At 57.2% G+C, this 27,406-nt stretch overlaps 1 protein-coding gene across 3 annotated transcripts in view; it reads right to left on the bottom strand.

Moving 5' to 3' along the window:
• Window positions 1-27,406, bottom strand: part of FOXP4 (forkhead box P4) — a 51,159-nt gene that overhangs the window by 4,508 nt on the left and 19,245 nt on the right. Inside the window, exons 2-13 of one of the 3 annotated variants that reach the window (XM_044250683.1) lie at window positions 27,090-27,336; window positions 15,383-15,478; window positions 9,129-9,251; window positions 8,452-8,538; window positions 6,790-6,937; window positions 6,485-6,698; window positions 6,103-6,207; window positions 5,246-5,333; window positions 4,077-4,160; window positions 3,778-3,949; window positions 3,616-3,692; window positions 2,404-2,505 (exon numbers count right to left, since the gene is read on the bottom strand). In XM_044250683.1, the coding sequence (XP_044106618.1) occupies window positions 2,404-2,505; window positions 3,616-3,692; window positions 3,778-3,949; window positions 4,077-4,160; window positions 5,246-5,333; window positions 6,103-6,207; window positions 6,485-6,698; window positions 6,790-6,937; window positions 8,452-8,538; window positions 9,129-9,251; window positions 15,383-15,478; window positions 27,090-27,320 (1,527 nt within the window). In that variant the 5' untranslated portion in view covers window positions 27,321-27,336. The remainder of the gene's footprint in view (window positions 1-2,403; window positions 2,506-3,615; window positions 3,693-3,777; window positions 3,950-4,076; window positions 4,161-5,245; window positions 5,334-6,102; window positions 6,208-6,484; window positions 6,699-6,789; window positions 6,938-8,451; window positions 8,539-9,128; window positions 9,252-15,382; window positions 15,479-27,089; window positions 27,337-27,406) is intronic. The other 2 variants (XM_044250687.1, XM_044250688.1) reach the window with 2 other exon arrangements.

Here is a 27,406-nt window from a genome sequence, read left to right as displayed (position 1 = left end):
TTTTTCCGACTCGCTTGCTAATCCACGAGGGAGGCGGGCGGCTGGAGTGGAATCTCTTGGAGCGATAATTACAAAGGGCCTAATCACGCCGGGGCTCCTGCCTCGGAATAAATTTGCCCGCATTACGGGGCTCCGATCCTCCGCTTTGCAAATGAGAATGACCCCAATTTCCGAGGATGGCCTCACCGGGGCTTTTTTCCCTCATTTCGAAGCCTGATTCGTGATGAGAGACTAATTCGTTACGCTGAAACATTAACGGCAATTTAAGGGGTCTGGCGGGGGCTGCGTAAACAAAAGGACGGGCCCACAACATGGGCCCTGGGAGGGGATGGACACAGGGGGAGGGCTGGGGGGGGACCATCAGCTTGGCAGATGGCAGCTCTGTCCCCGGATGAAAGGCAGCTGGCCTGGCCCACGCTGGCTCCCGACCCTTCTGCCCCGGTCCGAAGTGGACAGCATCTCGGGGTGGGGGCCAGAGAGAGTGCAAGAGGAAGAATGCAAGAGGAGGAGGAGTTGAGGAGAAGAGGGACTTCAAGGGCCAGATATATGGCTGGCTGGTGGAAGTCGAACAGTTAGGTGTAGACAGGGTACATTTCCCCAGGAACATGAATGAAGCTTGACTGCAAAAGTCCTGAAGGTCAAAGTGGACCTCAAGCTAAGAGAGATTCTGCTGTGCCACAGGGAGGGGAGGAAACAGGCAGTGCCCGAAGTGGCAGAAACAGCAGCCGAGCACTGCTCACTAGAAAGGTCGCCTGCTCGTTCAGCTGGTGTTGTGCTGGGACCTATTAGGAGGCGACGGGACGAGGAGGTGAAGACCCCGGGGGTGTGAGACCACTGGGATGATCCTGGCAGGGCGACCATGGAAGGGGGCATGGAAGGCCTAAAGGAGCTTGGCTAAATGGGAGGGGTTTCAAGACGGTCCCCCAGGAGTTTAAGGAAGTCACCCAAACCAGCTTCTCCTGATCCCGGAGAAAGGAGAGAACAGGAAAGGAGGGTAGGGGGATGAGGGACACTGTGCCCCTGAGCTGTCTAATGGAAATGAGGTTCTCTACTCTCACCCCTACAGGTAAAGGATTAACCTGCATTATGAACATAAACATTAGATAACAATCATTAACGACCCTTTATGTCTGTACAGGACTCTATCTTCTAAAAACCTGATATCCAAACTGTCCCAGAGGCTGGAGACTGGACCTGGTGGTCCCAACAAGGCCCTGCCAGCTCAGAGAGAGGGCAGGACTGTGGTTGGCAGGAAATGACATCACTCAGAGCCAATCAGAGCCACCGTCCCAGCCTCCAAGCCTCTTTCCCCAGCTTGGAGAACTGGGCGCGCAGGGATATGGAAGGTCACAGAGCAGTCTCTCCTGCTGCGGTTAGCACGTTTTGGGGTTAGAGGAGACTGGGCCTTATGCAGACCCCACCCAGTTGGGCACTGGTGGGGAGGGGGCCTCAGTGACACTTGTTGAAAGCTGGCCGCTGGTGGGGAGGTAGCCTGTTTGGCTGCAGCTTCTGAGCTGGCCAGCAGGGGGACTCAAGAGCCAGGGATCCAATTAAGCTTGCGAGCTAAGGACTCCTTCCCCGCCTCTAACCTTCCCCGCAGGGCGCCAACACTCCCTTCTCCTTCCCTCCACCCCCTCCCAATTTAGATATCACTTTCCACTCTGCTGCACAGACACTAATATTCTCACCCATCAGACAGACAGACAGACACACACCCCTCCCATCTTGGCTATGGGAAAATGAATGGCTGAGTGCCCCAGTCCACATCTCCGTGTCCCATTTTTTAGGGTCCCTTCCTTCCCTGCCTCCAGTCCCCTGAGAAAACTCTATGGCTGAAGGTGCTGAAATGACTAATTGGATGGAGACAATTATCTTCCTGCCGCCATGGCAGAGCTGGGGAGAGTACGGGGGTGCCTGTGGTTATGTCCCAGTGCGCAGTCCACAGGTCTCGTTCGGCTGTCCCTGTGTCTGTGCCTGCACAGGGCCCACCCCACCCCTGGCTCCAGAACAGGCACCTTTAGCCAAGGTACCCAGACCCTTAGGGTCTCTGGAGAGTGTCACCCCAAGCCTCCCCAACAGGCTGGGGCACTATTAACTCCTGGAGGCCCTACTTTGTGGGGCCTATTGGGGGGCACTCCAGGGAAGAGGAGGATTTCTTGACAGAAAGCAGGCAGCACAAGGCTGGAAAGAAGGGGCTATTAAGGGGCAGTTAGAGAATACTCCACAGCCCATGCTGAGGTGGGGGTGGAGGGACCTATGGTACGGCCCAGACCCAGCTGGGGGCATTTCTGAAGAACTGACCCTCTGAGGGGACGAAATGTGATGCAGCCTTGGTGTCAAGGGGATGAGGAGATGTTCAAGGGTGACTGGGGCCCTTGGCAAGGAGGAGGGAGCATGCCTCACCTTCCAGGTGGCAGTGTTTCTCCGGAAATAGGCGAACATTCTGGTGAACCAGTTATAGATCTCATTCAGGGTCAGCTGCCTGTCAGGGGTTTCCAGAATGGCCTGTGGGCCAGAGAGAAGCAGAGGGACCCTCAGTCTGAGCCTTCAAGGGTCACAGGCCTGTGCTCTCTCCCTCCTGCCTGGCCCGACTCCCACCCTGAGAACAGAGGACACCCACTACAGAGGCTCGTGGACAGGACTGGTGGGTGTCGTCCATTCCCTGAGTGGGGCAGGCTGCTTCCGGGCTAGGAAACATGAGCTGTGAGGGCTATGCATTTGTGCAAGGAGCACGTGAATTTCTTCTGGAGGGCAACTGGTGTCAAGGGCCCCCACTCTGGAATGAAAATGAAGTAATATTCTTGGGAGAGAGAGCCACAGGCTGGGGGCTGTTCACAATTTATCCTGACTTTGGCAAAGGGCTCCCTAAGCCTGAGGTGGGGGGGGGGTGCATATATGAGGGTACCTGTGAGGATGCGTGTGCCTGCTGGGGGGGGTCACAGCAAGAGGACATCTGTGCAAATGTTTATTCATAAGAATATTACATGAGCATCAAGGACGTGAGTAAACAGAGGGGTGTCTGTGTATGTGACAGAGAGAGAGAGAGAGAGGGTTGGTGGGGGGGGGGGAAGGCAGGCAGGCAGCAACCAACTGAGAGTGACCCTGAGTCTATCAGAAAACAGTCTCCTGGGGCTGCCTGGGGCTCAGTGGGTTAAGCCTCTGCCTTCGGCTCGGGTCATGATCTCGGGGTCCTGGGATGAGTCCTGCATCGGGCTCTCTGCTGGGCAGGGAGCCTGCTTCCTCCTCTCTCTCTCTCTCTACTTGTGATCTCTGTCAAATAAATAAAATCTTTAAAAAAAGAAAGAAAGAAAGAAAGAAAGAAAGAAAGAAAGAAAGAAAGAAAGAAAGAAAGAAAACAGTCTCCTAGGAGCGTGTGTACATGGGAATGAGAGAATGAACAGCACAGTGGGTGTAAGCAGCAAAAACCCAGAGAGACGCCCACACGAGCGGCACAGACTCAGATGGAGCCTGGGTGAGAGGCTGTACAGCCAGGAAGAAGCCCAAGAGAGAGAGGTCAGGTGCAGCAGGGGCTATCTCTCTTCTGACTCTCATGGAGGCTGAGACTCCGAGATGGGGGTTCAGCCTGGGTGCCCCCCCATCTACTTCCATGCTCACCTGACGGATGAGGGAGGCGTAGGTGAAGGGGGGCCTGACATCGGCGTTCTTGTAGAACTCATGATTCTGGGCCAGCTCTGGGGAAGAGAGGTAGAGGGTGGGGTAGCCGGATGGGGGATCCAGCTCGGGGTGGGGGGAAATGACCCTCCTGTCAGTCCTTACCTGAGGAGATGGGGGAGCAGAACTTGTCACTGCTCCTCCGGCGGGCGGGGCCCCCGCTGTGCAGGGAGGCAGAGCTGAGGCCGGGGGGCCGTAGAGGGGTGACGGGGGCAGCAGCCGAGGTCGGGGGGTGCACGAGACCATCTGGGAACGAGTCTGCTGCGGAGACGGTCACCTTGGAGAATGAGGAAGAGCTGGGGACTGGGTTCAGCTGTGAGCAGTGGGGAGGGTGCTGAGCCCAGTCCCCAGGGTGGGGGTGCCAGGGGTCCTGGGAGGGTTGCAGGAAGGGGAGAGTCACTCACGGGCTGGTTGAAGGGTTTGGGCTCGGAGGGCCGCATGTGCAGGTGGGCCATCATGGCCTGCAGCCTCTCGCTCTCCTTGGCGAGCTGTGGAGGGGCGGGAGGTGAGCTGGGGCTGAGCCCCCAAGGGGTCCAGTCCTCTTCCTCCTCCACATGCCACCTCTCCCCAACCAGACACCCGAGAAAAGCCCTCTCCCACCACTCCTCTCCTTCACATATCAGCCTCTGGCTCCCTCTGTCCCCTGCTCCTAGAAGGCCTCGGCTCTGCTCGGTCCCCTGCTACCCTCGAGGCCAGGGCCTGGGGCTGCCGGCCCAATGAAGGACTCACCACTTCTCCTCCAGACCGTGAGTCCCAGGCTCAAGCTACAGGTCAGGGGCCCCCTCGCTAACAATACATGCTTTTTCTCCTCCTCCAAGGCAGAGGCTGCGGTTGAACAACACCCAAGTTCAGTGGCACTTGTGTGTGAGAGGGACCTCGCGCCATGAATGGAAACACAGGAATGGATGAATGATTCATTCACCCCCATTCATAAATTCAATAGGTCTTTCACAACTACCCTCTCAGGGCAGGGTGCTCTGCTAGGTGCCAGAGGGAAATGGGTAAATGTCCCTCACTCTGCCTGCTGGACTGTCAGGTACTACATGCTAGACCTCGGGGTCTACATGCTAGACTCGGGGGCCAGACCGCCGTGCTTCTGACCCCAACTCGGCCACCCGCTGGGGTGAGTGACCAGAGCAACAAGTAACTTCACCTCTCTGGGCCTCGGTTTTCCATATCTATGAAGTGGGGATGAGAATAGCAGCTGCCTTATACGGCTGTTCAGAGGATTCCCGGAGTTCTACAGGTGAAGTATTTAAGTCAGCACCAAGTAAGGGCTCCCTATGTTAGTTGTTGGCATTTTTATGGTTTTTATATGGACGCTCCTCTTCCGGGACTCCCGGCAGATACACCGCAACTCTCACCCCCAACCTTGGCTTGCTCCTGAGACTCTAACTACAATCACCTCATGGTCTTGGCACTTAGGAGCAAGAAAGCTTAACATGACCCCTGTCCGCAAGGCCCTCTAAAGCCCTCCTGGGATGTCAGTGCTGAGGGTGGGGCCAGGCCTGGCATCCCCCGCACCGCCCCCTCCCCCCCCCACCCCGGTCAGTGAGCATCCTCAGAGCTGCACCTGGATCTCCAGCTGCTGGACCACCTGCATCTGCACCCGGCACTGGGCTGTGCTCCGGTCATCCAGGGCGTGCTCTGTGTTGAGGTGTCTTTGGGGTAGGAGGGGGCAGAGAAGACACAGTTGGCCCTGCTTTGCCTGTGGCCACCACCCTCCCATCCCGTGCTCCCAGCCCGCCCACAGCCTGGAAAGCAGACAGACCAAGAGATACAAAGGGAAAGAGGTGGGAAGAAAAAAAACAAAAAACGGGGCAACAGGGCAACCAAGGAAGCCGCCTTCTCGTCAGCCTCCTTTGATGTCTTTGCTAAAATCCCAGCTACAGAGAGATCTAATTGCAAATGAACTAATTAAGTAAACCTCTGACGAAGCGTGAAAACAATTTGTTTGACCCTGATGCTGCAAGGGTCTGGGAGACAGCGGAGTTAATCAGTCAGTGACAGAGCCTGGCACGGCAGTGGCAGCTGGTCGCCTCCCGCCCTGCCTGTCCACCGGCCTTCCGGCCTGTCACTAGGCTGTCAGTCTCTTGGGCTGAGTCTGGGGGAAGCAGGGAAGGGCTACGGGGGGGGGTGTCCTCTCCTGCTCCTCACACCCCCGTACTGAGGGGCTCTGAGAGCCTGGGTATGGGGTTTATTGAGGCTGCAGGCCCCTGCAAATATAGATGGGAGGCTGGGTATCAGGGAGCTGGTGGGGGCAGGCAAGGAGTTAGGCTAGGTGCCCCGGAGGGGAGGACAGCAGGACAGCTGGTGGCTAAGGTCCAAAGAGGGGCAAGCTAGGTGGCCGGCTGGGGGGTGGGATGAAGGGCCCTGTGGAAAGTCTGCTGTTGGCGGGCGGGGCGAATTGAGGGTTACGGTGACACCTACTTGATAAACTGGCCCAGGTCTTCACACAGGGTCTCACAGCCTGGCCACTTACACTCTCCGTGTCCGTAGAGGGGGTGGGAGCCTGGCGTCTCCTCGTGGGAGGAGCTAGGAGAGCAAGAGAGAGGCAGCAGTCAGGGACGCTGGAGACCACAACGGCCTGGGTCCAGCTTGGCCAGGACCCCTGCTGGTGAAGTTTCTGACCCTCATATGGGTTTCCCAGAGGCTGAGAACAATGCTGTGTGCCCTGGGAGAGGGGTAAACTTCCGGGTCCACAAGCTCCGCCTCCCCCCTCCCTGTCCCTCACCCAGGGGTGCCATCCCTCAAGGAGCAGGGTTGCCGCCAGGCAGGTGTGCAGCGCCCTCTCCCGGCCTGGGCCCCGCACCTGTCTCTCCGAGGTGTGAGCACAGTGGGCTGTCCGTTGGGCAGGGTGTGGTGGGAGAGGGAGGGTGAGACTTTGGGGGGGGCGGCAAACGAGGTAGCGGTGGTGGCTGAGCCGGTGAGGTCCAGCCCCTCCTGCTTGACGCTGTCCTCGGCGGGCTGCCCGGGGGCACCCTCGCCCTTCCACAGCTGGGGCAGGTCTGTCGGGCACACGGCTGCTGCGGGAGAGAATGGTGGGAGGCTGGCAGGGCCCCAGGCGCCAATGGAATGGGGTGGGGCAGGGGGAGGTCTGGGCTGGGGGGCACTCACCTTGCGGGAGGGTCTGGAGGGGCCCTGAGGCTTGGCCGGGCTGCAGGCTGACCAGCCCCTGTCTCTGCAGGTTGAGCAGATGCTGCTGCTGCAACTGTTGCATTTGCAGGAGCTGCTGCTGGAAGGCCAGCTGCTTGTTCCCCAGGGCCTGGTGGGGGGCCCGAGGGGGCGGGCCGAGAGGGGTACCATCAGCCTCCGGCACGCCCTCCGGCCCCCACCCCGCGGCCACCCCCTCCCAGGGCCTCTCAGCCCCTGGAGCTGTCGTAGTGGCGTCCGCCGCTGCAGCCTCTCTGCTCCCGGCCCAGCTTCCATAGGGCTGCATGCCTCCTCGCAGTAAACACACGCACGCACGCACCACGTACGCACGCGCGCAAACACACACAGCAGACCCAGACGCTCAGCACGACGCCCTCCCTGCTCCCGCCCCCCTCCTTCCGCCTTGGCTCCCCGCACCGCAGCTGTGCTCGCCTGGAAAGGGGGGGGCTCTCATCACAATGATCGATGAGCTTGTCAGGCTCTGGGGGCCACTCCCGCCTGGCGGGCACCCTTCCCACATGCGCGGGTGCCCCCCTCCTGCGCCGAGGAGGGGGCCTACCCCCTCCAGCTCCTCTCCTCTCCTGCTTCTTAGATACAGGGAATCAAAGAGTCTGACGGGACTTTAAAAGATCCGCATCAGCTGGTCATTGGGACCCAGGCCTGGGGAAGAGTCGCATCTCTACTGCTCAGGCGCACACTTGCTCGCTTGCTCACTATAGGTCTGGAGTTCCGCTTTCTCCCTCCCTGTCTCCCGCCAGCGCCCCCCTCCCCCCAACCTCCCAGCCAGTCAGTTCTTCACACAGGCACCAACAAGTCAGCCCATCTGCAGGTCTTTTCTGAGCCCCAGGAGCCAAGCTTGTGCTGGGTGCTCGGGAGGCAGGGACGTCTCTGCCTGGCCCCCTGCCCTGGGGGTGCAGTGGGGGGCTAGCTATTCAGTAAAGCCAGCCTAGAGAAAATGCAGGGAAGGCAACAAGGATGAGACCTTGAGGGGGAGGCTGAGGGCACTGGGAAATGACTGGGAGTCAGCAGGGCAGCCTTCTGGGAAGAAGCCACCCAGGACTTGGCTGTGGTTAGGCCAGCAGGAGGGAGGCACAGGTCTGGGACATGGAGGGGGAGCCCAGGGGCCTGGTACGGAAGCTCAGGGGGCACTGTGGCCCAGGTGAGGCCCGGGAATTCTCTGGAGGGGAAGGGCCTGATATTACAAGAAGTGGCAGAGGTTGGGGCAGTGTTGGAGGGAGCAGCGCAAGTTCTGAGGGTTCTGAGGGACCAGAACCCGGGCGTGGGGGAGGGTGTGTGGCGGGCTGAGGTGCTAAGTCACTAAGAGACAAGTGGGTAGGAAAGGACCTGACAAGGCAGCTGGTCATGAGCAAGGGACACCGGGGGCCTGTCCTCACTAATCCGACAACACAGGCAAGGAGGGAAGGACGGAGTGGGGACAAGGGCAGCTGGAGAACTGTGCATCCCCAGTTCCCATTCCCCTCTGCCCCATAATTCCCTCCCGGCGCATCCTGATTGGTCTCCTATGCCTGCAAGGCAGTTCTCTCCTAGCCACTGTGTGGCTCCCAGCCTCCAGCCAGGAGGGGCCCGGGGCAGCGGTCCTTTGAGGGGGCACGTCAGGCCCCTTACCTCTTTGGGTTGCTGCTTCCCAGCTTGCTGTTGGGTGAGAAGCTGTAAGTGGAGCTGTTCTTGCTGCTTCTTGTAGTACTCCTGCAGCTGGGTGGGAGGTGGAGGGGGGCAGGGGTGCGAGTGGGTTACCACGGGCCGGGGACTGCGGACCCCAGAGCAGCCCTGGCCCTGTTGTGACGGGGCTCCTGGAGGCAGAAGTAGGGAGTCTCACTGGGGTGGTGAAAGAGACACCCCGTGGGGAGATGCCTGCTCTCCTCAGTCTGCTCTGAGGGTCCTCAGCAGGGCCTGGGTGGGGAGGAAGTGGAGCAGGGATGGGGTTGGGGGGGCTTCACCCCACAGCTCTGAGACTGCCCTGCCTCTCTGCCGGTCTCCTGAATCCATCACAGCGAGGTGCCGGGATGTTCCAGTACTCTGCCCTTCCCTGGGGTTCTGGATACAGAGGTGGGCAGGTGAGACGGGGAGCATGGGGGTGCCACTGCAGGAGAGGCCTGACCCCTGACCTCTCCCCAGCTGCCCTGGAGGAATGCAGATCCATCCAGCCTGAGCAGTCTCTCTGGTTTCTTCCCCGGCTTTGGCCAGCAGTGATGTTGGCAGTAAACAGGGTGCGAGATGGGAGGCCACCGTCCCACCCTCCTCTCCTCTCCCCCACCTCCCAACGGCCCTGGGGCCAGACTCACCTGCTGCAGCATGAGCGCCTGTTGCTGCTGGAGCAAGGCCTGCAGCTGTGGGGGCGACAGGATCTGCTGCATCTGTTGGGGGGTAAGCATCTGCGGCGACATCATGGCCACCGACACAGGCACCTGTGGGATTGGGCCCCATTAGCCTGCTCCTCTCACTCCCACCCACAGTATGGCTATGAGGATCGGAGGGAGACCGCTGGGTTCAAATTCTGGCTCTGCCACCTACGTGCTGTGTGTCTTTGGACAAGTGATTTACCTCCCTGTTCTCCATACTCTTGTCTCTGAAGGGCAAGTAAAAACAGCGCCCACTTCTTAGGGCTCTCATGAAGATTAGTGAGCTGAAATTTCAAACAGAGCCTGGCCCACAGCAGGCGCCCGGAAAGGGGGGGGGGGCTGTTATCGCAAGAGGCACTATGTCCAGTGACACCAGTCATAGAACCTATATCCAAGCTTGGCAGGCTTTCTTCCTTAGGGATGGGGATGGGTAACACCTAGCCATTCCCGGTAAATAGCTCGGTATGTTCCGAGAGCGCGATGTCCACGGTGGGCCTGGCCGGAGAGCAGTCTGCGGCCCCCACAGCATGAGGACCTGGATTCTGGTTCCGATCGCACACATATCACATACCCTGGCATGGCCATCAGCAGGGCACACCCACAGCCAGAGCTAACCCAGGGAGGGCCCGCCACGGCGTACGTAGGTGTTGTCAAGTCAAAGTGGGCTGGAAAGAACACCAAGCAGGGAGCCAGGACGTGGGCTGCTACTTCTAGCTCTGGGAGGAATTTGCTGTGTGCCCTCCAGGCAAGTCCCTTGCAGCCACTTCTGGGGTGTTAGTTTCCTCAAACGCTAAACCGGGAACTGAACCAGTGGAGATGATGCCTTCCGGCAGGAACAGGCAGGATTCTCCGAGTGGAGGAGCTCTCCATGCCCTGGCCTGGCTTAGGCCTCTGGAGGAGGCTCAGAGAACCTAGCTATCAGCTAACAGGTTCCTGGAAAAGCACTAACATCATTCTTTCCACCGCCCCACCTTCCTGAAATCCCCGGGCTTTGGGGTAGTCATCGCCAGGGAGGCCCAAGTGGCAAGGCTGTCTTAGTCGCACCTTTCTGGCAGGACGGGTGACCTGATGGGGCTCAGAGCCCAGCTGGTCTCATCTCCCCTCCTGCTGCCAAGCTCTCAAAGCACCCTGTCCCTACCCCCAACCATTTCCCACACACAGCAGGCACTCACTGAGCATTTACTCCCCTGAACTGAAAAACCTACTCCAGCAGCTCAGAGGCCCCTTTGGCAGCCCAAGGGTGGGGAGGGAGGGGTCTGGGCAGCCCAGGCAGGGAGTATCCTGCCGGACTTGTCCGGGCAGGATGTGACAGGTTATATCCTCAAGGGACTGGTGACCCCTGTCACCTACCCCCACCCCAGCCTCATGGGTAGGGAAGGGGAGGCGGAGCTGCTGGGAGGGTGGGGGAGAAGGACTCAGCCTCAAATCACCAATTAGGGAATCCCCAGGAAGAGGAGTGGCACAGGAGGTGTAGTGGATCCAGGGACATGGGGGAAGTCCCAGGGCTCCCAATTCTTCTTACACCTCACCCCAATAACTGGTGGCTGAGCCCCAGCCCTGGGCTCTTCTCCTTTATCTCAGCCATCTCTGTGCCAACAGCCCTGGGAGGGACAGACCCTGGCTCTTTATCGGGGAATGCTTGTGGGTGAAGGAAGGCCCCCCCGGGCCTCTACTTAAATGGCAGGGTTGGGATTCAAGCCCGGGTCTGTGAACTCCATGGCTCCTGGTGTTTCCCCGTGTCCACACTGCTTTCCCTACCTCAGAGCAGATCTTGAGGAAGGTTAGGAAGTGTGGGTGGAAACTGAATTATCCGGAGAGCGGAGGGGTTGAGGAGGCTGGAGAGCCAGAGGCCAACCTCCCTTCTTACAACTGTACCTAGAGGAGACCTAGAAAGCCAGGCCGTGGGGGTCTTCTGGTCCTCACTCTTGGAGGGGCCTGGGCGAGGGGGCAGACAGTGGCACAGACCCACACCCTTTGCAGAGGCAGCCTGTGTCCCTTGCTGGGTGCCCTTGAGGCTGGGAGGCCGCTCAGCCGTCCTTTTCTTTCCTCCTCCTTCAGGGGTGCCCAACATGGTGGCAGGGAGCTCAGAGTCCTGGATTTCTGAGTCAGGTGACCTAGGCTCTTGTTCCTGAGGCTATTATTTGAAATCACCTCACCTCACCTTTTCCACCCAGACCGCTAATTGCTAATTAGGTGCCTTTAGGCACTCTGCTCAATCTTCACAGCAAATGGGAGCGGGGGAGGTAGGGTGTCTAATCATCATTACCATTTTACAGATGAGAAAACTGAGACCTAGAGAACTTAAATAACCTGGCCTGTCCCCAAAGGGACAGTGGGAATAGGGGCAAGTGAAAGTTATTTGTAGCCCATTAAATTCTATGCAAATGTAGAGAAAACTACTTTGTAAAACATTTGGGTTTTCCTCTTCTCTTCCTTTCACTCTCCTTTCTCCATGACTTCTCCAACCCCAGAAGGCACTGCATGGCCAGGGCCTGACCTTCTCATCCTGGGAGGACTGAACTGGAGATGGACATGGCCCAGGCAGGGAGACAGCCCAGACACCATAGGGCTGTGAGTCACGGTGAGTGGCATACAAGAAAGGATGTGGCATTTCCTTCCTTGGGGCTTTCCTACTTGGACGCAGGGGAATGGAAGAGATGACCTTGGAAGGCCTCCCCGGCCCCCGCCGTCCCTGCCAATTGGCCGAACAGCTGGCCGCACAGCTGGCTGGAGAGGCGGCTGCAGAGACGCCTGGATTGCCTTGTGTGTACTAGTGTGCCGGGGCCCAGGGGTCAAGAGAGGTCAGGGAGGGGGCTGCCGAGGGCTTGCTGAGCTCCTGGACTGGCTGACACCACCCCCCCCCAACACCCCTCAGGGTTTTGAGGACAGAGCTGGAGCTCCCCTGGTGTCCCCGCTGACCCCTCGCTAGGCTGGGATGGGTCAGGATAGACACTGTCAGCTTGTCAGCTCAGCAAGACCCATGAGTCACTGTCTGGAGAGTGGCCAGGGTGGCTAAATGCTTACTAAAGGCCTGGCAGGGTGAGCCGTGGGCTACATGCCCACAGCTGCCTCCAGTCCCTCCCAAGGGGCCCCGGCCCAGGCCCCTGGGTCCTCTCCGCCCACGGTATGTATAGTGTGCTGGGCTGGCTGGCAGCTTACAGAGAGGATGCTTGTCCGTGGGGAGGCTGAGCACCCCACGGATGCAATTTGGTGTTAGAATCAAGGACCCAAACTCAACCCCTGAAGTGTGGTCTAGGGTCACTGGCTCAAGTGGGGACACCAGGCCGAAGCTCGGTTTAGGTTAAACTCCCTTGCAGATGACCAGAAGGAAGTCCTCAGACTAGTTCTGGGCTGGGGCTGCGGCAAGAAGCGGTGGGGCACTAAGATCAATTTCCAGAAATTCTGGAGGGTCAGCCTCAGGGGCAATGACAAGCTGCATGGAGGCTGGGCAGGGCTAAGGGGCCTGGCCCTAGTCGCCGTCCCCTCTGCACCTCAAAACTCCCAGCTAACTTTGCTGCCTTCTGTGACTGACTTCTCCCTGCCTGGGGCCTAGGCCTGGGCACAAGCTAGGCCATCTCCAGGCTGGAGCTGGACACTAACATGGTTCTAGAAACTTCAGAAGCTGGCTCTGGGAGAGGGGAGGTGAGGCAGCCAATCCTGCCTTGCCCTGGGGAGCAGAGCATTGTCATGTGGAGGCCACCGGAAACGGGTGGCCATCTATCTTTCTTCTTTAACCACTTCACTCACAGAGAAGTTATTTGAAGGCCCTGGGCCCCACTGAGGGACAGAAGCTTCACCTCCTTAGAAACTATGAACCTAAGGGTGGGAATGAGAGGCAAGGAAGGTATCCAGGTTGGAAGAGGGTCCACAGCTGGATCTCCAGGCTCCTGGGGAAGTTCAGACATGGCCCATGAACCCCACCTCTCTGAACCCAGAGACTCATCTGGCTGGGACTCTGCACCTGGGGACTGCTGGCGTTCACTGCTGTGCTGAGCACACATGACATCACAGCGCAGACATTACAGTCTAAATTCTGGGGCAAGTTGTTTGGGGTCATATTCTGGCTCTGTCCCTTATTAGCTGTGTGACTCTGGACAAGTGACTCAACCTATCTGGGCTAAGGTCTCCTTATCTGCTCATAACAGCATCTCTAGACCCCACAGGATTGTGAGGATAAAGGGAGACAAATGACACATGTAAAGCACTTAGTGTCTGCCCCATGGTCAGCAGTCTGTAAATGCTGTTTGTTTCATTAGTCCTGAGCAAGTATTTGACGAATGGATGAATCAGTCAATGATTTGGAGGAGGAGGCAAGGAGAGAGGAGGCCTGAGAAAAGGATCATTTGCTCTGTCTCTCTGACCAAACCTCCGCCTCTTACTCTAAGCCATTCCAGGGCTGCTCTTGTATTGGGGAAGGGGCTCTCCTGAGGCAGATTCCATTAGCCTCCCTTCCCCTCTCAATTATTTCAGATCTCCTATACCTCATAGCCAGCCATAAAGTCCTTTTTTAAAAAAAAATTTATTTATTTATTTGACAGAGAGACACAGCGAGAGAGGAAACACAAACAGGGGAGTAGGAGAAGGAAAAGCAGGCTCTCTGCTGAGTAGGGAAGCCCGATGTGGGGCTCGATCCCAGGACCCTGAGATCATGACCTGAGCCAAGGGCAGATGCTCAACAACTGAGCCACCCAGGTGCCCCTGTAATAAAGTCCTTCTTGATGCCTGACCTCAGTCCCTCCAACTACCATCAAGCTCCTTCCCTCCTGCCTTGGGTCAGCAGGCCCTCTCTGGCTAGGGGAACATTACTGTTACCCCAGCCCATCCTTCCCTGTTCTTAGAAGAGGTTGTGAGGCCCGGCCCAGGGTGAGGACAACTCAGAGCAGTAGCCATTTCAGACCCGGGAAATATGTGTGTGTGTTGGGGGTGGGGGGCGTTGGGAGATCCCTAATTCAAAGGGGCCCAGTCCTGACGCGAGAAGGGTAAGAGAACCTTCTATATCATTCTGGTGTGAGAACTTTCTCTTCTTCCCATTATTTACCTTCCAGATCTGTTCTCACCTCCCCATCCAGACCATCACCTATCCTGGCCCAACTCCTCCCTCTTGAGGGCTGTCTCATTAGGTTCAAGACTTCTAAAAGAGGACCACTGCTCAGGCCCCACACCCGTCGGCCACCTTGAACTTGTTCAAACCATTTTCCAAGTATAAGCTTGTATGACATAAGACTCAGATACTCCTCAGAGCCCTGGAATCCCCATCCTGGGACAAAGCCTTGTCCTGGGTCCTTATCCTCCCTGCAGTCCTCACTTCCCTCCTTCCTTCCCCACCCCACCCTCACAAACTCCAGAGCTCCTAGCTCAGGGTCGTGCTTACCCTTCCTCCCCTAGATAAACTTCCTTTCAAAGCCCGGCTTAATCCTCTCCCCAATTCCGAGCCTCCCCTGCTGCTGTGGGGAAAGGGGGGGTGGGTGGAGGAGCGAGGAAGCAAGGCTGCAGGGCCCGGGGGGAGGGGAACTGGCTGCCCCAATCGTGACCCACCGGACTCAGACCGCAATTCTCCCAAGTTCTTTGTGACACAAAAGGTAAACAGAAGGCCCGGCTTCCCCCCACCCCCCTAAACCTCCAACAGAACTCCCCTCCCCCAGCCAGCCAGATGGGCCTGCACGCTGGGGGAAGGGAAAGGGGGAAAAAAGGGCAGATTGTGCAAAGGAAAACAAAAGAGACAGAGAGACACCGAGAGACAGGAAACTGGGGGGGAGAGAGAGAGAGAGCTGGCGGGTGAGAGATGGGGAGGAGGCACGTGGTGACCTCAGCAGCTAAGAGAGCCAGGGAGAGAGGGACAGGCCAAGTGACCCATGGGGATGGAGAAACAGAAACCTGAGAAGGGATGGGGACCCAGAGGGCAGAGCCAGGGAAAGGAAGCAAGCAGGAGGTACCCGGAGAAGGCAAGGGCTCACTGAAGACACAAACTCTGAGCCACACACACAAAGACACGGAGCAGAGCAAGGCCTGGGCCATGGGGTGGAGACAAGAAAAAGTTAAGTTTCTTCACCCCACCCCTGCACTGACTGCATTTGCTTCTGGGAAGTTGCCTACTTTGTGGCACTGGGGACTGGCCAGAGCCATCCTCCAGCTGGTCCTGTCCGTCCCTCGAGGGCCAATTTATCCCCTCCACCCGCCTCCCCTGCCCTCCTCCTCACCTGCACGGAAGAGGCCGACTGCTTGCTGTCATTGTTGCCCGGGGAGCTCAGGCCCGAGGCCTGCTGCAGCAGGAACTGCCTGGCCACCTGGAGAGCCTGCAGGAGAGGGGACAGTTGGCTGTCAGGGCAGGGCCTACCTGCTCCAACAAAGGCCAGAAGGGCCTGAAGGGGGTGGGATCTAAGGTTCAGGGAGAATGGGGCAGTAAGGGGGAGGAAGCCAGGCTAAGGTGGAAGGTCCTGAGGGTGGTGAGAGGGTCACAGGGGCACTTGGACTTGCCCTTAAGCCTAGAGGTAGGAGTCCCTGAGAGAAGCTGCTAGGGTGTGGGGATCAGAGCTTATAGGGGCCTCACTCTGGGACCTGAGAGGTTTTGTTGGGCCTCAATGGGGGCAGCAAACAGAAAGGACAGTGGCCACAAAAGGATCCCAGGGGAAAGCACAACAGAGGGACTCCAGGTACTAATACTAGGTACTATTTGCTGAGCCTCTACTCCGTGTCAGGCCCTTTACCTGCAAGATCTCACTGAATCCTTCCTGTGAGGCTGTGAGGTAGGGATTATCAGTTCCATTCTACAGCTAAGGAAAGAGTCTCCAGGAGATGAATAATCAGCCCAGGATCACAGAGTGAGGATCTGCACTCAGGAAGCCTCAACCAGGTGGCCAGTCTGGACTCGAAGGGAGTAGCACTCACTTGGGGTCACTGCACCCAGTTGAGGGGGATCAGGGCGGAGTCTCAGGTTCTGAGCATGGTGTGACCTTCTGAGTCCAGGGATCTGGGTGCAGGGCCTGGTGGTATGGGGGATTTGGTCAAGTCCTCAAGGGTGTGTCTGAACTTCCAGCAAGTAGCTCTGACCTCACTGTGGTGGTCCGGGCTCAGAGGCCCTCGTGGCTTGGACTGACCTGGGAGCTGGCAGGGTCATAGCAGTGGGAGATGCATGGACTTTGCAGAGGGAGCAGCTCTGGCCCATCCCTGAGCCTGGAAGGTGAGCAGTGAGAGGTCTGGTGGGAGAGTGGGGGGCTCAGAGAGGGAGGCCCAGGAAGTTCTCTGTAAGGATGGTCAAGCCTTTCATCACCCCACTCTGGATCAGTGCGGGGTTCAGAGGCAGGGTATGTGGGGACCTGTCCTGAATCCACATTCCAGGAGCACAACACCTGTCTTCCCTCACGTTCCCCAGACAGTTGTGTCCAGGCCTCTGACAGGGATTCGGGCATCAGACAGGCCTGGGTTTGAATCCCAGCTGTGCCACTGACCAGCAGTATGACTGCCTTGGGCACGTTACACTGTCTTTGTGCTTCAGTCTTCTGCAAACCCGGGATACCATCCATCTCTGAAACACCAGTGGGACAAAAGGACCCAAGCTGGGCACCCAGGCGGTGTAGTGAAGGGTCTGTTCCCTTCCCTTCTAAGGAATGTGGGTTGTCCCCCTTGGCTCAGTGAGCCAGCAGCCAGCATGGCCTCCTGCCCAGCATGCCTGCATAACGACACGTGCTCACTGCGGCCCCTCACCTCTGTCCACGCACACACACTCGTTATTTGTCCTCATGTGGACTTCTGCTCTCTGACCTCATCACGCGCATCAACAAGGCAAAACCTTATGTGACACACTCATACACACTCACCGCCCGGCAAACGCTCCCGAGTGCCCACTGCATGTTCAGACACGCCCTTCAAAGCCCCTTCCTTACGGCCACTAAACAGCTGAGCTGTCTCCAGCCTTGAACCTAGCTTCTCTTAGCATGGTCTCTAAACACTCACTGGTGTATCTGTGGGCGTGTGGCCCCCAGCATACCTGGAGCTCACATGAGTGCGCCCCTCACCAGCCCACCAGATCCCAGGCCTTCCCCAGCCCCTCTCTTCCCCTGGACAAGTGGCCTGGGGTTTCTTCAGCATGATTCACTTCAGAAAGCAGAACTCTGACCTCTTGGAGTCAAAAGGCTCTAAGAAGCTATGGAAAGGGGGTGGGGGTGGGGGGCGGCGGTGCAGGAAGGAAGGGAGGTGGCCACGTGGTCATTGGGAAGGAGCCCCGCCTCTTGGTGCCTGAGTGATCCCCTCCAGGTCTAATGAGTCAGACACATGCTCTCTGTCAAAAAGGTGGAGGTGGGGTAGAGAGGTAAGGAGCCAGAGGTCAGAGGGCGAGCTGGGGGAAGAGAAAGCCTTGGAGAAGCTGGCTGGCCTAGGTGACCCAGAGGGGAAACACAGGAGAGGGGTTTCCAGAGGAAGTTGGGGGGTGGCCCGGGGAGCTGGGTTCACTCCCCATAGACTCTCTTACTTTGTGGTCCCCTGGAGCACGAAATTACAAGATTTACAGGAAACAAGGACAGGCCTTATAGTCTTCATCTGCGATGGACCCTTCATTAACCCTCCTGCCCTCCTCCCACTCCGGGCCTTTCCTCCCCTGCAGGCCAAGAGACAAGTTGCCCAATCAAGGCTGGACCCTCCTGGGATTGCCTCCACTCACATCCTCCTTCACGTTACTGAGCCCCTGCTGTACTCGAGGGGCTGTGCTGGGTGCCAAGACACAGACACACAGAACCTGGCCTGCCCTAGGACTTACAGCGGCAGAGCTGCAAGGACAGTCGCCCATCAGAGCCAGGGTGGAGGTGAGTACCGGGCCCTAGAGCCCAGAGAAGGTGGCGGCACTCGCTGCCCCTGACCGGACTCCTGAGGGGCGAGGTCCTCAGCTGGAACAGGAAGCTGAAGTGTGTTCCTGGCACAGTGACCCCCACTGTGCAGAGGAGTGAAATCGCCCAGCAAGTTCAGGGACCCTGAAACCATTCCTGGGCAGCGGGAGAGGCTGGAGGAGTCCCAGTCCCAGTCCCACTTCATTCATTCATTCATGACTGCCCACCATGCACAGGCCCTGCACTTAGAGGTGACAGAGAGGTGACGGTGGATAACCCAAGGTCATTTCATGTCATTTGCTTAGTGCTCAGCCCTGACCCAATTTAGAACGGTAGACCCTGGACCTGGGGTCCAAGATCCCTTCTCCAGATGGCCTGGACAGGACCCTGTCCACTCGATGTACTCCAGTGCTGCTCCATGCCCCACGCCACACCACTGTCCACAGCTGGAGACCGCACTCTGGGAGTGAGGGGGTCCCTCTGGCCCAGGATGCCCTCCTCCAGGGCAGTCACCCAAGGGAGCAGGTAGGTTGGAGACTTCCTGAAGCCCCACCGAAGTCCCATCCAGCACTTCCAACACGCCAGGCCTCATCTACGCCGGCTGCTGGTCCTGGGGCCTGATTATATTGCCAGGCTGCCTGCTGCTGAGAGATGTGGAGGATGACGGCCTCCACCCCAGCACAGCCAGCTCCACTTTCTCTGATGATGCCGACCAGGTTACAGCCCCCTTGAAAACACAGATGTTGTCAAATGTACCTGTGAACCCCCTCCCGGCCAGCAGCAGACGGTGGACACATCTGTGCAATTCACTTTGGTCCAGGCTGAACAGGGGCAGCAGGCCAAGGGGACAGAGTTCAAGAGCTGGCGTTTGTAGAGGACTACATCTGATTGAAGCCTTGAGCGAGGCAGGACTTGTGTCACGGTCTCCATCTTCCAGACAAGGAAGGAAACTGAGACCCAAGTTTCCATGGGCAGGAAATGGAGTCCGCACACCTCTGGCTGCCCAGTGCCTCTGACCCCTGCAAGGCCTTCAGGAGCTTGTGCATGGTCCCTTAAAGCCTATGAGTCTGCTCTCCCCTAGCCTGGGTGCTTCCAACTGTCTAGGGGTGAAGGGGAAGTAAGGCTGGTACAGGCAGGTAGACAAGAACCAACACAGGAATCTTCAGAAGGCTGGCCCCATGTCCCTTCCCTGAGGGCCAGATATACCCAAATACAGCCTGGGGTGGGAAAGGCGTTTAGAATCCCACACCAAGGAGAAGCCATCATGCAAACCCTGGGGTGGGGTGTGTGCTCAGGGCAGAATGGAAAACTGGGAGTCATCTGGCCTCTTCAATCCCCTCTCCACCCCTTGGACTCAAAGCCTCATCCTCAGCTCTGTGGTTTAGGGGATAAGGTCCAGTCTTCCTTCAAAGGACGCAGTACTAGGCCATTCAGTTTACAGACCCTGGTCAGGGATCTGGATCCAAATCCTGGCTCCACCATACACTGTGTGACCTAGGTAAGTCACTTTACCTCTCTGACCTTCAGTTTCTTCCTCTGCAAAATAGGCATAATCCTGCCCTTAGTCCCCAGGGCTGCTATGAAGAGTACACGAGGCAGAGTACTTAGCATAGTGCCAGGCACCCAGTGGGTCCAGAATGGACACCAACTTTTGTCTTTACCGTTCACCTGCCACCTTCTTGTCATTTGTTAGTGCTACCTGGCAGGACCCACTCACCAAAACCTCCCTCAGCCTCCGTGCCCCACCTCTCCCCCTCCAGCTCCAGAACTGTCTTGCTAATGAAGGCGAACTCTCCCCCTCACCAACCCCCCACCTCTCCGACACCTCACCCCCACCCCTCCCCCGCATCAGAAGTCAGTAGCAGGATTTCCACAATTAGGAACAAATGGCTTATAACGGATGGCATCCAGGGAGGGCGGTCAGGATGGAGGGGAATGAAGCCAGAGCTTGGAGGGCAACAAGGGCTGCTATGAGGAGAAAAACAAGTCTTGGGGCAGGAGGGTCTCTTGTCCTCGGGGTGAGACCACACCCTCATTTCTGTCTCTGAGAATTCAGGGGGGGGGGGGGGGGGGAGACTGGCATCCTCTCAAAGGAGGCCAGGTGCAGGGCTGCTTACTGGTCCTTTCTGTGGCCTGAGGATTGGGAGGGCAGGGATGTGGTGCTCAGGGGCCAGCTTGAAAGGGCTGACCTTGGAGAGTAGAGAAGCAGAACCCCACAGAACCCAGTGAACTCCAAGTGTTGGAGGGCATCTAGTCTCATGTTTTCTAAATTGCTGGTCATGATCTAGTGGTGGGTCATAATAGCAATTTAGTAGGTCAAAAAAATGGGAAAACACACACACACTCACATATAAGGAAGCATCAGAAGTATTAGGTAAGCAGAAGCATTGTTTCAGGAAACTGTGTGCTAGGGCTCCAAGAAAATGTATCTTTTAGGATGGATCTTAAGCTAAATGTTTATGAACCACAGCTGTAGTTCACTTTGGAGATGTGGAAATGACACAGAGAGGGACAGTGACGTGCCCAAAGTCACACAGTAGCAGAGGCAGAAACGGAATCCCTGGGCCTCACATAGGCTTTGCGCAGGGAAGCAGAGCCACGAGGTGCCGGTCAAGATGGAGGACCTTCTGGCAAATTCAGGTTTAATTTGGATTGTGGGGAGGGGCAGCCAAAATAAAATCCAAACTTCTTTTGTCTGCATCTAGCTAATTCTGGCAAAACCGAGATAGAAATTGTCTTGATAATTAATTTCCACAGGGGCTGTCTAGATTTAGGGGAAGGGGCACAGGAGGGCACTTGGGGAGGTGGTGGTTAGCCTATCCCAAACCTGAAAAGAGCCCCAGGAAAGCCCATGACCTGTCCCCAGCCTCCCTTACCCTCAGCCATACTACGACTCCTATTCATTTGTCAGTACTCTAGCCAGGATGTGTGAAGGCCCACAGGGCGCTCCCACCATCCCAGCCTCCGGGGGACTCCGGGTCTTCGCTTTTACAGGGATCCTGTTCTAAGGTGATGAACCAGACGGTGAAAACAAAGAGAAGGAGGCTAAGAAGAGATGGTGTTTAGTGTCCAGGAGCGTTCCATGCAGGACGGCTGGCTGCCTACTTAAACTGCATGGCCAGGGAAGGCCTCTCTGAAGAGACATTGAGTTTTAGGAGAGAACTCATTCAGGGGACAGTATTCCTGGGGGACAAAAGCACTGGTGCAAGAGCCCTGAGGCGGGACTAAGCTTGAAGCATCATGAACTACCAAGGCCTGAGTGGCCAAGCTAAGGAGTCTGCCTGGGAGGAAAACCCAGAGGTGAGCAGTAGCTAGATCATACAGGGACAAGGGTTTTTGATTGCACTCCATGCTTGAGGAAGAAATGCTAGAGGACTTTAAACAGGCAGTGATATAATCTCTGAGGGCAGATACCTAACCCACTGCTAGTAAACAGTAGGTGCCTAATAAATACTTGTTGAATGGAATTAAACAGGAAACACTTCTCTGTCCACAGCTGGAAATGCAACTCCTCTGAGGCCAGAGAGCAGAGGGAAGGGGCCCAGGGAGAAAGGTCAGAGGTCAGAGGACCCAACCAGTAAAGGTACTGACTTGGGGACATCCAGGTTCTTGACTAGCTAGGCTTTGTCCTCTAGCAGAGGCAGGAAAAACGACACGACACAGAAAAGGGGGGCTAGGAGGATGGGGGAGAGGAGACCATAAAACCCCCGAAGTGATTCTACACCTTTTTCCCTTGGAAAAAAAAAAAAAAGCTTTTTGGAAAGGCTGTAAATTTTTTTTACACCAACCTCATAAAAATGACATTGGCGCATTCTCAAATTAGAACCATTAAAATGAAAACCAGCAACGCGCTGATACAGGCAGGCCCACGTGGGTGGGAGACTCAGAGCCCGGGTACACAGCGGTGTCTCAGGCCCCCTTCCGCACCAAGGCCACCAAGGGCTTCCCGGCCCCAGGAGATGAGAATGAACAAGTGACCCGGAGGCTCCGAAGCCCGGAAAGGAGCTCCTCTCTGGCTCCCTGGTTCCCTCCCTGGATCTGGAAGCAGGGAAACAGAGAAGGGTGATAGTAGCGCTGTCTGTCCCCCTGCTCACCCCCTGCTTGCTCGGGCACCTGCCAGACCTGCCTCAGCTGCCCGCCAGCCAGCTCTCCAGAAGCTATGGGCTCTCCAGAAGCACGTCTCTTTCCAGGTCCAGAGCCACCGTGAGCCCAGCCACGACCCTGACGCTAGTGCTTCCACAGGAGACTCGAGTGTGGGACACAGAGCAGTGCATGTGGGGGCAGGCAAGTCCCTTCCCAAGGAATCCCCCTGGGGCTGCTCAGAATCAAGGCATTCCACTGACCTGCTGAGGGGTGGCCCTCCCCCACTTTAACCTTTCACGCTCAGAAGAGGAAACATTCAGGCACCCCTCCCCCAAATTCTCCCCTGTCCCCAAGCTCCCGGTTGATCGGTTGATCGGTTGATTGGTACCCACAAGAACCCTGGCATAAAAAAGGGGTGGGAGAGAGACAAGAGTGTCAGAATTCCATACCAGAAGGGGAGGCTGGGGGTAAGGTGGGCTGGCTCCCTCCTAGTCCCAGCAAAGCAGGACCCTGGGGGTTCCTTTTCCTGGCCCAGAGCCTCTCCTCTGCCTTTCCCACCTGCCTCTGCCCTGACGCAGACACATAAAACAAGGGTGGCCTTCGGCTTAGCAACCCAGGACTGGGACAAGATGTGGGAAGTTAAGGACCTCTCCCCCCACGGCCCCTATGACCTGGGTGGCGGCCTTTCTTCCCAGCCCTTTACGTCCTGGTGGAGGCAAGTCCGCTCTATGCTGCAGCTGTTGGGAGTCAGGGGCTTCACAGACAGGTTCCTAAGTCTCCCCTCCAGGGAGTTGGGGCCCCTATTCTCCCTCCAGGTCCCCAGCACCTCCTGGGGAGAGTGTCATCCTGACTAAAAGAAAAGAGCAGAGTACACAAGGTGTGAGACTGGAGAGGAGGAGTAAGTAGGGTCTGGGGGCACGAGTCCCAAGGAGAAATGGGCCCCTGACCTGAGGGCTAAAGACCACTGTTGACAGTGTGTGTGATGTGGGGGTATGTGTGCTAATTCACCCCACAAGCCTCCCCTTCCCATCCCGTCCCCCTAGGTAGCTTGGGCAGAGGAGGGCCAGACGCAGGAGGGGAACAAAAATGTCTTCCATTCTTCTTTTCCTCCGTGCCCTGACATCCCCCCCATCTCTTAGGAGGGGGTGAGTTAAAAGCCCATTAATGTGCAGAGCCCCCCAACCCCTTTGAATGTCCTCACAGGATGTGAACAGGGTGGGATTTGGCCCCGGTTGTCACAGCAACTGCAGTGGGAGTTCCCAGACGCTAGGCAACCCTCCTGTGACCCTCACTGACCTGTCACCCCCGAAACCAGAGGACAATGGAAGTGCAGGCTCCAGAGGCCCAGGACGCCTTTCAGTGCGGCCGCCAGCAGCTCTGGCAGCCCCCTCCCCGCCGGCCCAGCCCTCCCAGGCCCCCTGGGCCAGGGCGGCCAGGCCATGGCCCCAAAGCCTCTTGAGGCCCGCCACCTCCCACACTTGTCCCAACCCTCATTGCTCCCCATCAGAGCCCAAAGGGTTTCTGTGCTGTCCCTGGGGAACCCTCCCCCCCCATCCTGGGGACATTTCATCCAGGTGAAATCAAATTAGGGTAAGATGCAAGAACAACCTTCAAAGAAAAAACCCTCAGAGGGAAAACAGGGGCAGAAGGAGCAATGAGGAAGGAGACTTTGCTGGGTGAAGGAAGGGGATGGGTGCACAGCTGGCATGTCTACTGGGTCCAGGGTATTCTTTAATAGCAGCTGGGGACATAAGCTCCAGCTGGCCAGCAGGGAGCCTGGTGTAAATAAGGCTCCAGGCATGTTTGCGGAATGAATGCACACTCCCAGGCCTCCTGCACCGAGAGCCTTCCCACAGTCGGTTCCCGTAAGGGGGTGAGACTGGAGAGCTGGTGCAAGCCCTAAGGACAGCGTGGAGGTAGTGGGGCTCTGCCACTGAGCAGACAGGGGCTTGAGAGGCGGAGGCGGGGGCCTTGGCTGCTGGGAGAAGGGGGCAGCAGGTGGGGACCCTCTCTCTAGCCAGACAGGGCCTTGGCAGCCCAGCCATGTGAACCCCCCGCCCCCATCCCCAGCCTCTGTTTGAACAAGCTCCCGGCCTGCTGTTGCATGGAAACGGTGCCTGCTCTTGTTCCAAAGTGATGAGGCTGCCCTCTTCAGCACTGTTTGTCGCAGCCTCCAGTCCTGTCACTGGCCTGACTTCTGACTCGCCCTGTTTATCTCCCTCCCCTCTGTCAACTCATTACTCCCAAAGGCCAAGCCTGCATTTCCAGGGCTTATTTATCCAGAGTAGAGGCACAGAGACCAGCAGACGTCGAAAGAGGGAGAGGGGCTTGGAGGCCCAAGGAGGCCTGAGGAGAAGGAATGGGAACAGTGCACAGCCTCCACACCTGCCCTCGACCTCCCTCCTCTGCAGTGGCTACTTAGGGCCTGCGGGCTGTGTTGTTTTCATTTGTCTAAGAGCTTTCAGGGCTGGGGATGGAATGCTGTCAGGCACTCAGCAACAGACATTTATTTAGCACCTACTATGTTCCAGGCCTCACTCCTTCCATTTCCAATAGGGGACTGTGTGATGGGGGATCAGCCAAAAGGAGGCTGTGCTGAGCTCTAGCTGCAGCTATCCCCGTGTCACCAAGCCCAGTCAATGTCCCCTGATCTGCAGAATGGGAATCATAATACCCACATCCCAGGGCTGGCATGGTGATTAAGTGGCCCATGTATGAGAAAGATCCAAAGCACCAAATGGAGGCAAGGTTATTGGTTTGTTTGTCCTCAAAGGACTTCCTGGTTGAGGCCCAGCAGAGGAAGGAGGAACCCACTGGGCCAGGCTTTCTTTTCTACAGTTAATCTACCCCACCAACAGTCAGGAACATTTGTTGTTGGGGGGTACCAGAAAGCATTACCCCTGAAACTTCCCCCAAAGCCTGGCTCATAGACTGGGGCTAGAAGGACGGGCCACAGACTTTCCTGTTAATTGAAAAAACTTATCATTTTAGTTTTGTGGGGTTCTGTCAGAGTTCAGAGCCAACAGAACGTTTTTAAGTTTATTTCCTTTGGCCCCGGGCCCCAGGTCCATAGTGAGCACAAAAGGCTAAAACAGCCCTCCGCCTACCTCCAAATCTCCACCCCAATTTATTTGTGAAACAGATATAGGATTTTCCAGGACTTTGGGATACTCCCCAAAACAAACAGGAATAAACTGAACGTGGAATATAGATGGCACAACATGGCTTGTGTGTGATGCAGAGCGAAGAAACCTGACCAGTACAGAAAGTTCTGTCTCTCCCCAGCCCACACATGACCCCAGTTTACAGATAATCTGTCTTCACCCTGCAGTTGAAAAGTAATTGTTTAAAAGACACTTTCCAGTGTCCGTAGTTCCCAAGTCCGTCCCATCCCCCACCACATTCAAAACCTTTCCTAGCCCTGTGTGCAAAGAGGTGGGGGAAGGGAAGAGGTGGTTATAAAAAATGGGTGGTCTTAGAGATTTCTGGTGGGGTGTGTCTTATTATTATTTTCATAAGGGTCAGATTTGGCCCTTTGACCTTCTGTCCCCAGTAGATGTCACAAACTCTGGTCTCTTCCCCAGAGATCCTGCTTGTTAGCAAGCCTGGGAGATGCCAGCAAACTCCCAAGGGCTATCTCCCCAGGGGAAGGTGACAGGTCTCCATGGTCTGTAAGAGGAAGTGATTTCTGAAGTCCTCAATTCTGTGAGCATCTACATGGGCCACTCGGTGTGTGCAGAGACTTCAAGCTCAAATCGCACCTGATCCTAAAAATCCTATGCTTCAGGCATCCAGGAGGCCAGGGCTCAGGGTGGGGCCCAGGACTTGGCCAAAGTTGCACAGCTGGTTAAGGGACTGGCTGGGACTTAACCCGGGTTGGTTCAGTTTCTGTGTTAATGGTGGCTGACCAGCTCCAGGCAGGGTGCTGGCTTCGGATGGTGCAGCTGATCTCCACTCCACAGAGAGTGGTGGGAAAGGGCCCCTGAGGGGCTTATGGAGTTGGGGGAGGAGCCCCACGTTGAGCCTGGGAGAGAACACCAGGGCAAGATGGGAATATACATCTGTGTGCACTTGAGGCAGGGGTGGGGATGTGGGTGGGGACATGACTCTTCCCAGCAGAGCCCCCAAGGGGCAGTGCCAGCAGTGAGCTCGGAGGAGCAATCAAATAAGAGGAGGAGAATCCCAAGGCCAAGGCTGGCTGGGCCGGTTCTCCTGAACTTGTCAAGCATGATTCTCCCTTTTTCCAGGGGTGGGGCTGTGGGGCCAGGACCTGGGGCCCCTGCTCTGTCATCACCAACCAGGCTCCCCACCCCAGGGCCTCTCAAACTTTAGCGGCTGGTCTTGAACTCCTGAACTCTGCCGTTTAGGGTGGAATGGTGGAGGGGGGAGAAACGGAAGGAGGAGGCAGATAGGGATTCCCAGACTGACCCCTAAAAATGGAGGCCTGCCGTTGCGTCCTACCCTTGGCCTTTTCCTAGCTGCTTTGGACTCTGGTGCCTGGAAGCTTAACTTCTTCACAGCTCGGATTAGGGGCCCAGGCAGGGAAGGCAGTGGGGGAGATTTTACAGTACAAAGAAAGTGAAGATACCCCGGTATACACAACCCCTTTCTCCAAGGAACATGTACCCTAGAGAGGGGTCTCCCTCCTGCAACCCTGTTCACTTAGCCATTGGGCAGGAGGAGAGCACAAACGCACATTCTCACGCTCTTCTCCAGGAGTCTCTCTGTCTTTGTGGACATTTCTGAAACGGGTCCAAGCTTCCTGACCTCTGGGCCTCCTGAGTCCCACTTCTCTCTCCTGGGAGCACCGCTCTCCCCCTGCCTTTGGATGGCCATTGGTGTGGGAGGGCGCAGAGGGAGTCCCTGGAGGCTGGATCTTTTCAAGAGGGTTACAAGTGAGGCTGCTTGGCAGAAGCCTGGGACCTATGTCGCCAGAAAGAGTGGGAAGTGGCCAGCCCAGCCCCTCTGCTCCTCCCGGTTGCCAGGAAGGGGCGCCCGCTCCTACCTGTTGCTGCTGGAAGTGCAGCAGCTCTGCGGGGCTCATCTCGCCGTTGCTGTCTGGGCCTGCGGTGGAGTCCCTGCCCGGGCCGCCTCCGCCAGCGCCCGCCGCCCCGGCCCCACCGCCGCCGCCACCACCACCGCCGCCGCCGCCATCGGCCTGCCCGGAGATACCGCCTACGCCGTTCTGGCCAGAGGGAGCCGACCTGATTGTCTCCGAGGCGGATTCCACCATCATGTCGCTCTAGCGGGACCTGGAGGGGGAGGAGAGACATGGGGGAGGGACTGAGGCTCAAACCGCGACGTGGGCTACCGGGGGGCAGC

Source organism: Neovison vison, chromosome 1 (genome assembly GCF_020171115.1).
Source record: "Neovison vison isolate M4711 chromosome 1, ASM_NN_V1, whole genome shotgun sequence".
Lineage (NCBI taxonomy): Eukaryota > Metazoa > Chordata > Mammalia > Carnivora > Mustelidae > Neogale > Neogale vison.
The sequence above is the reverse complement of the archived record's forward strand: the minus strand, read 5'-3'. Positions and strand labels throughout refer to the sequence as shown.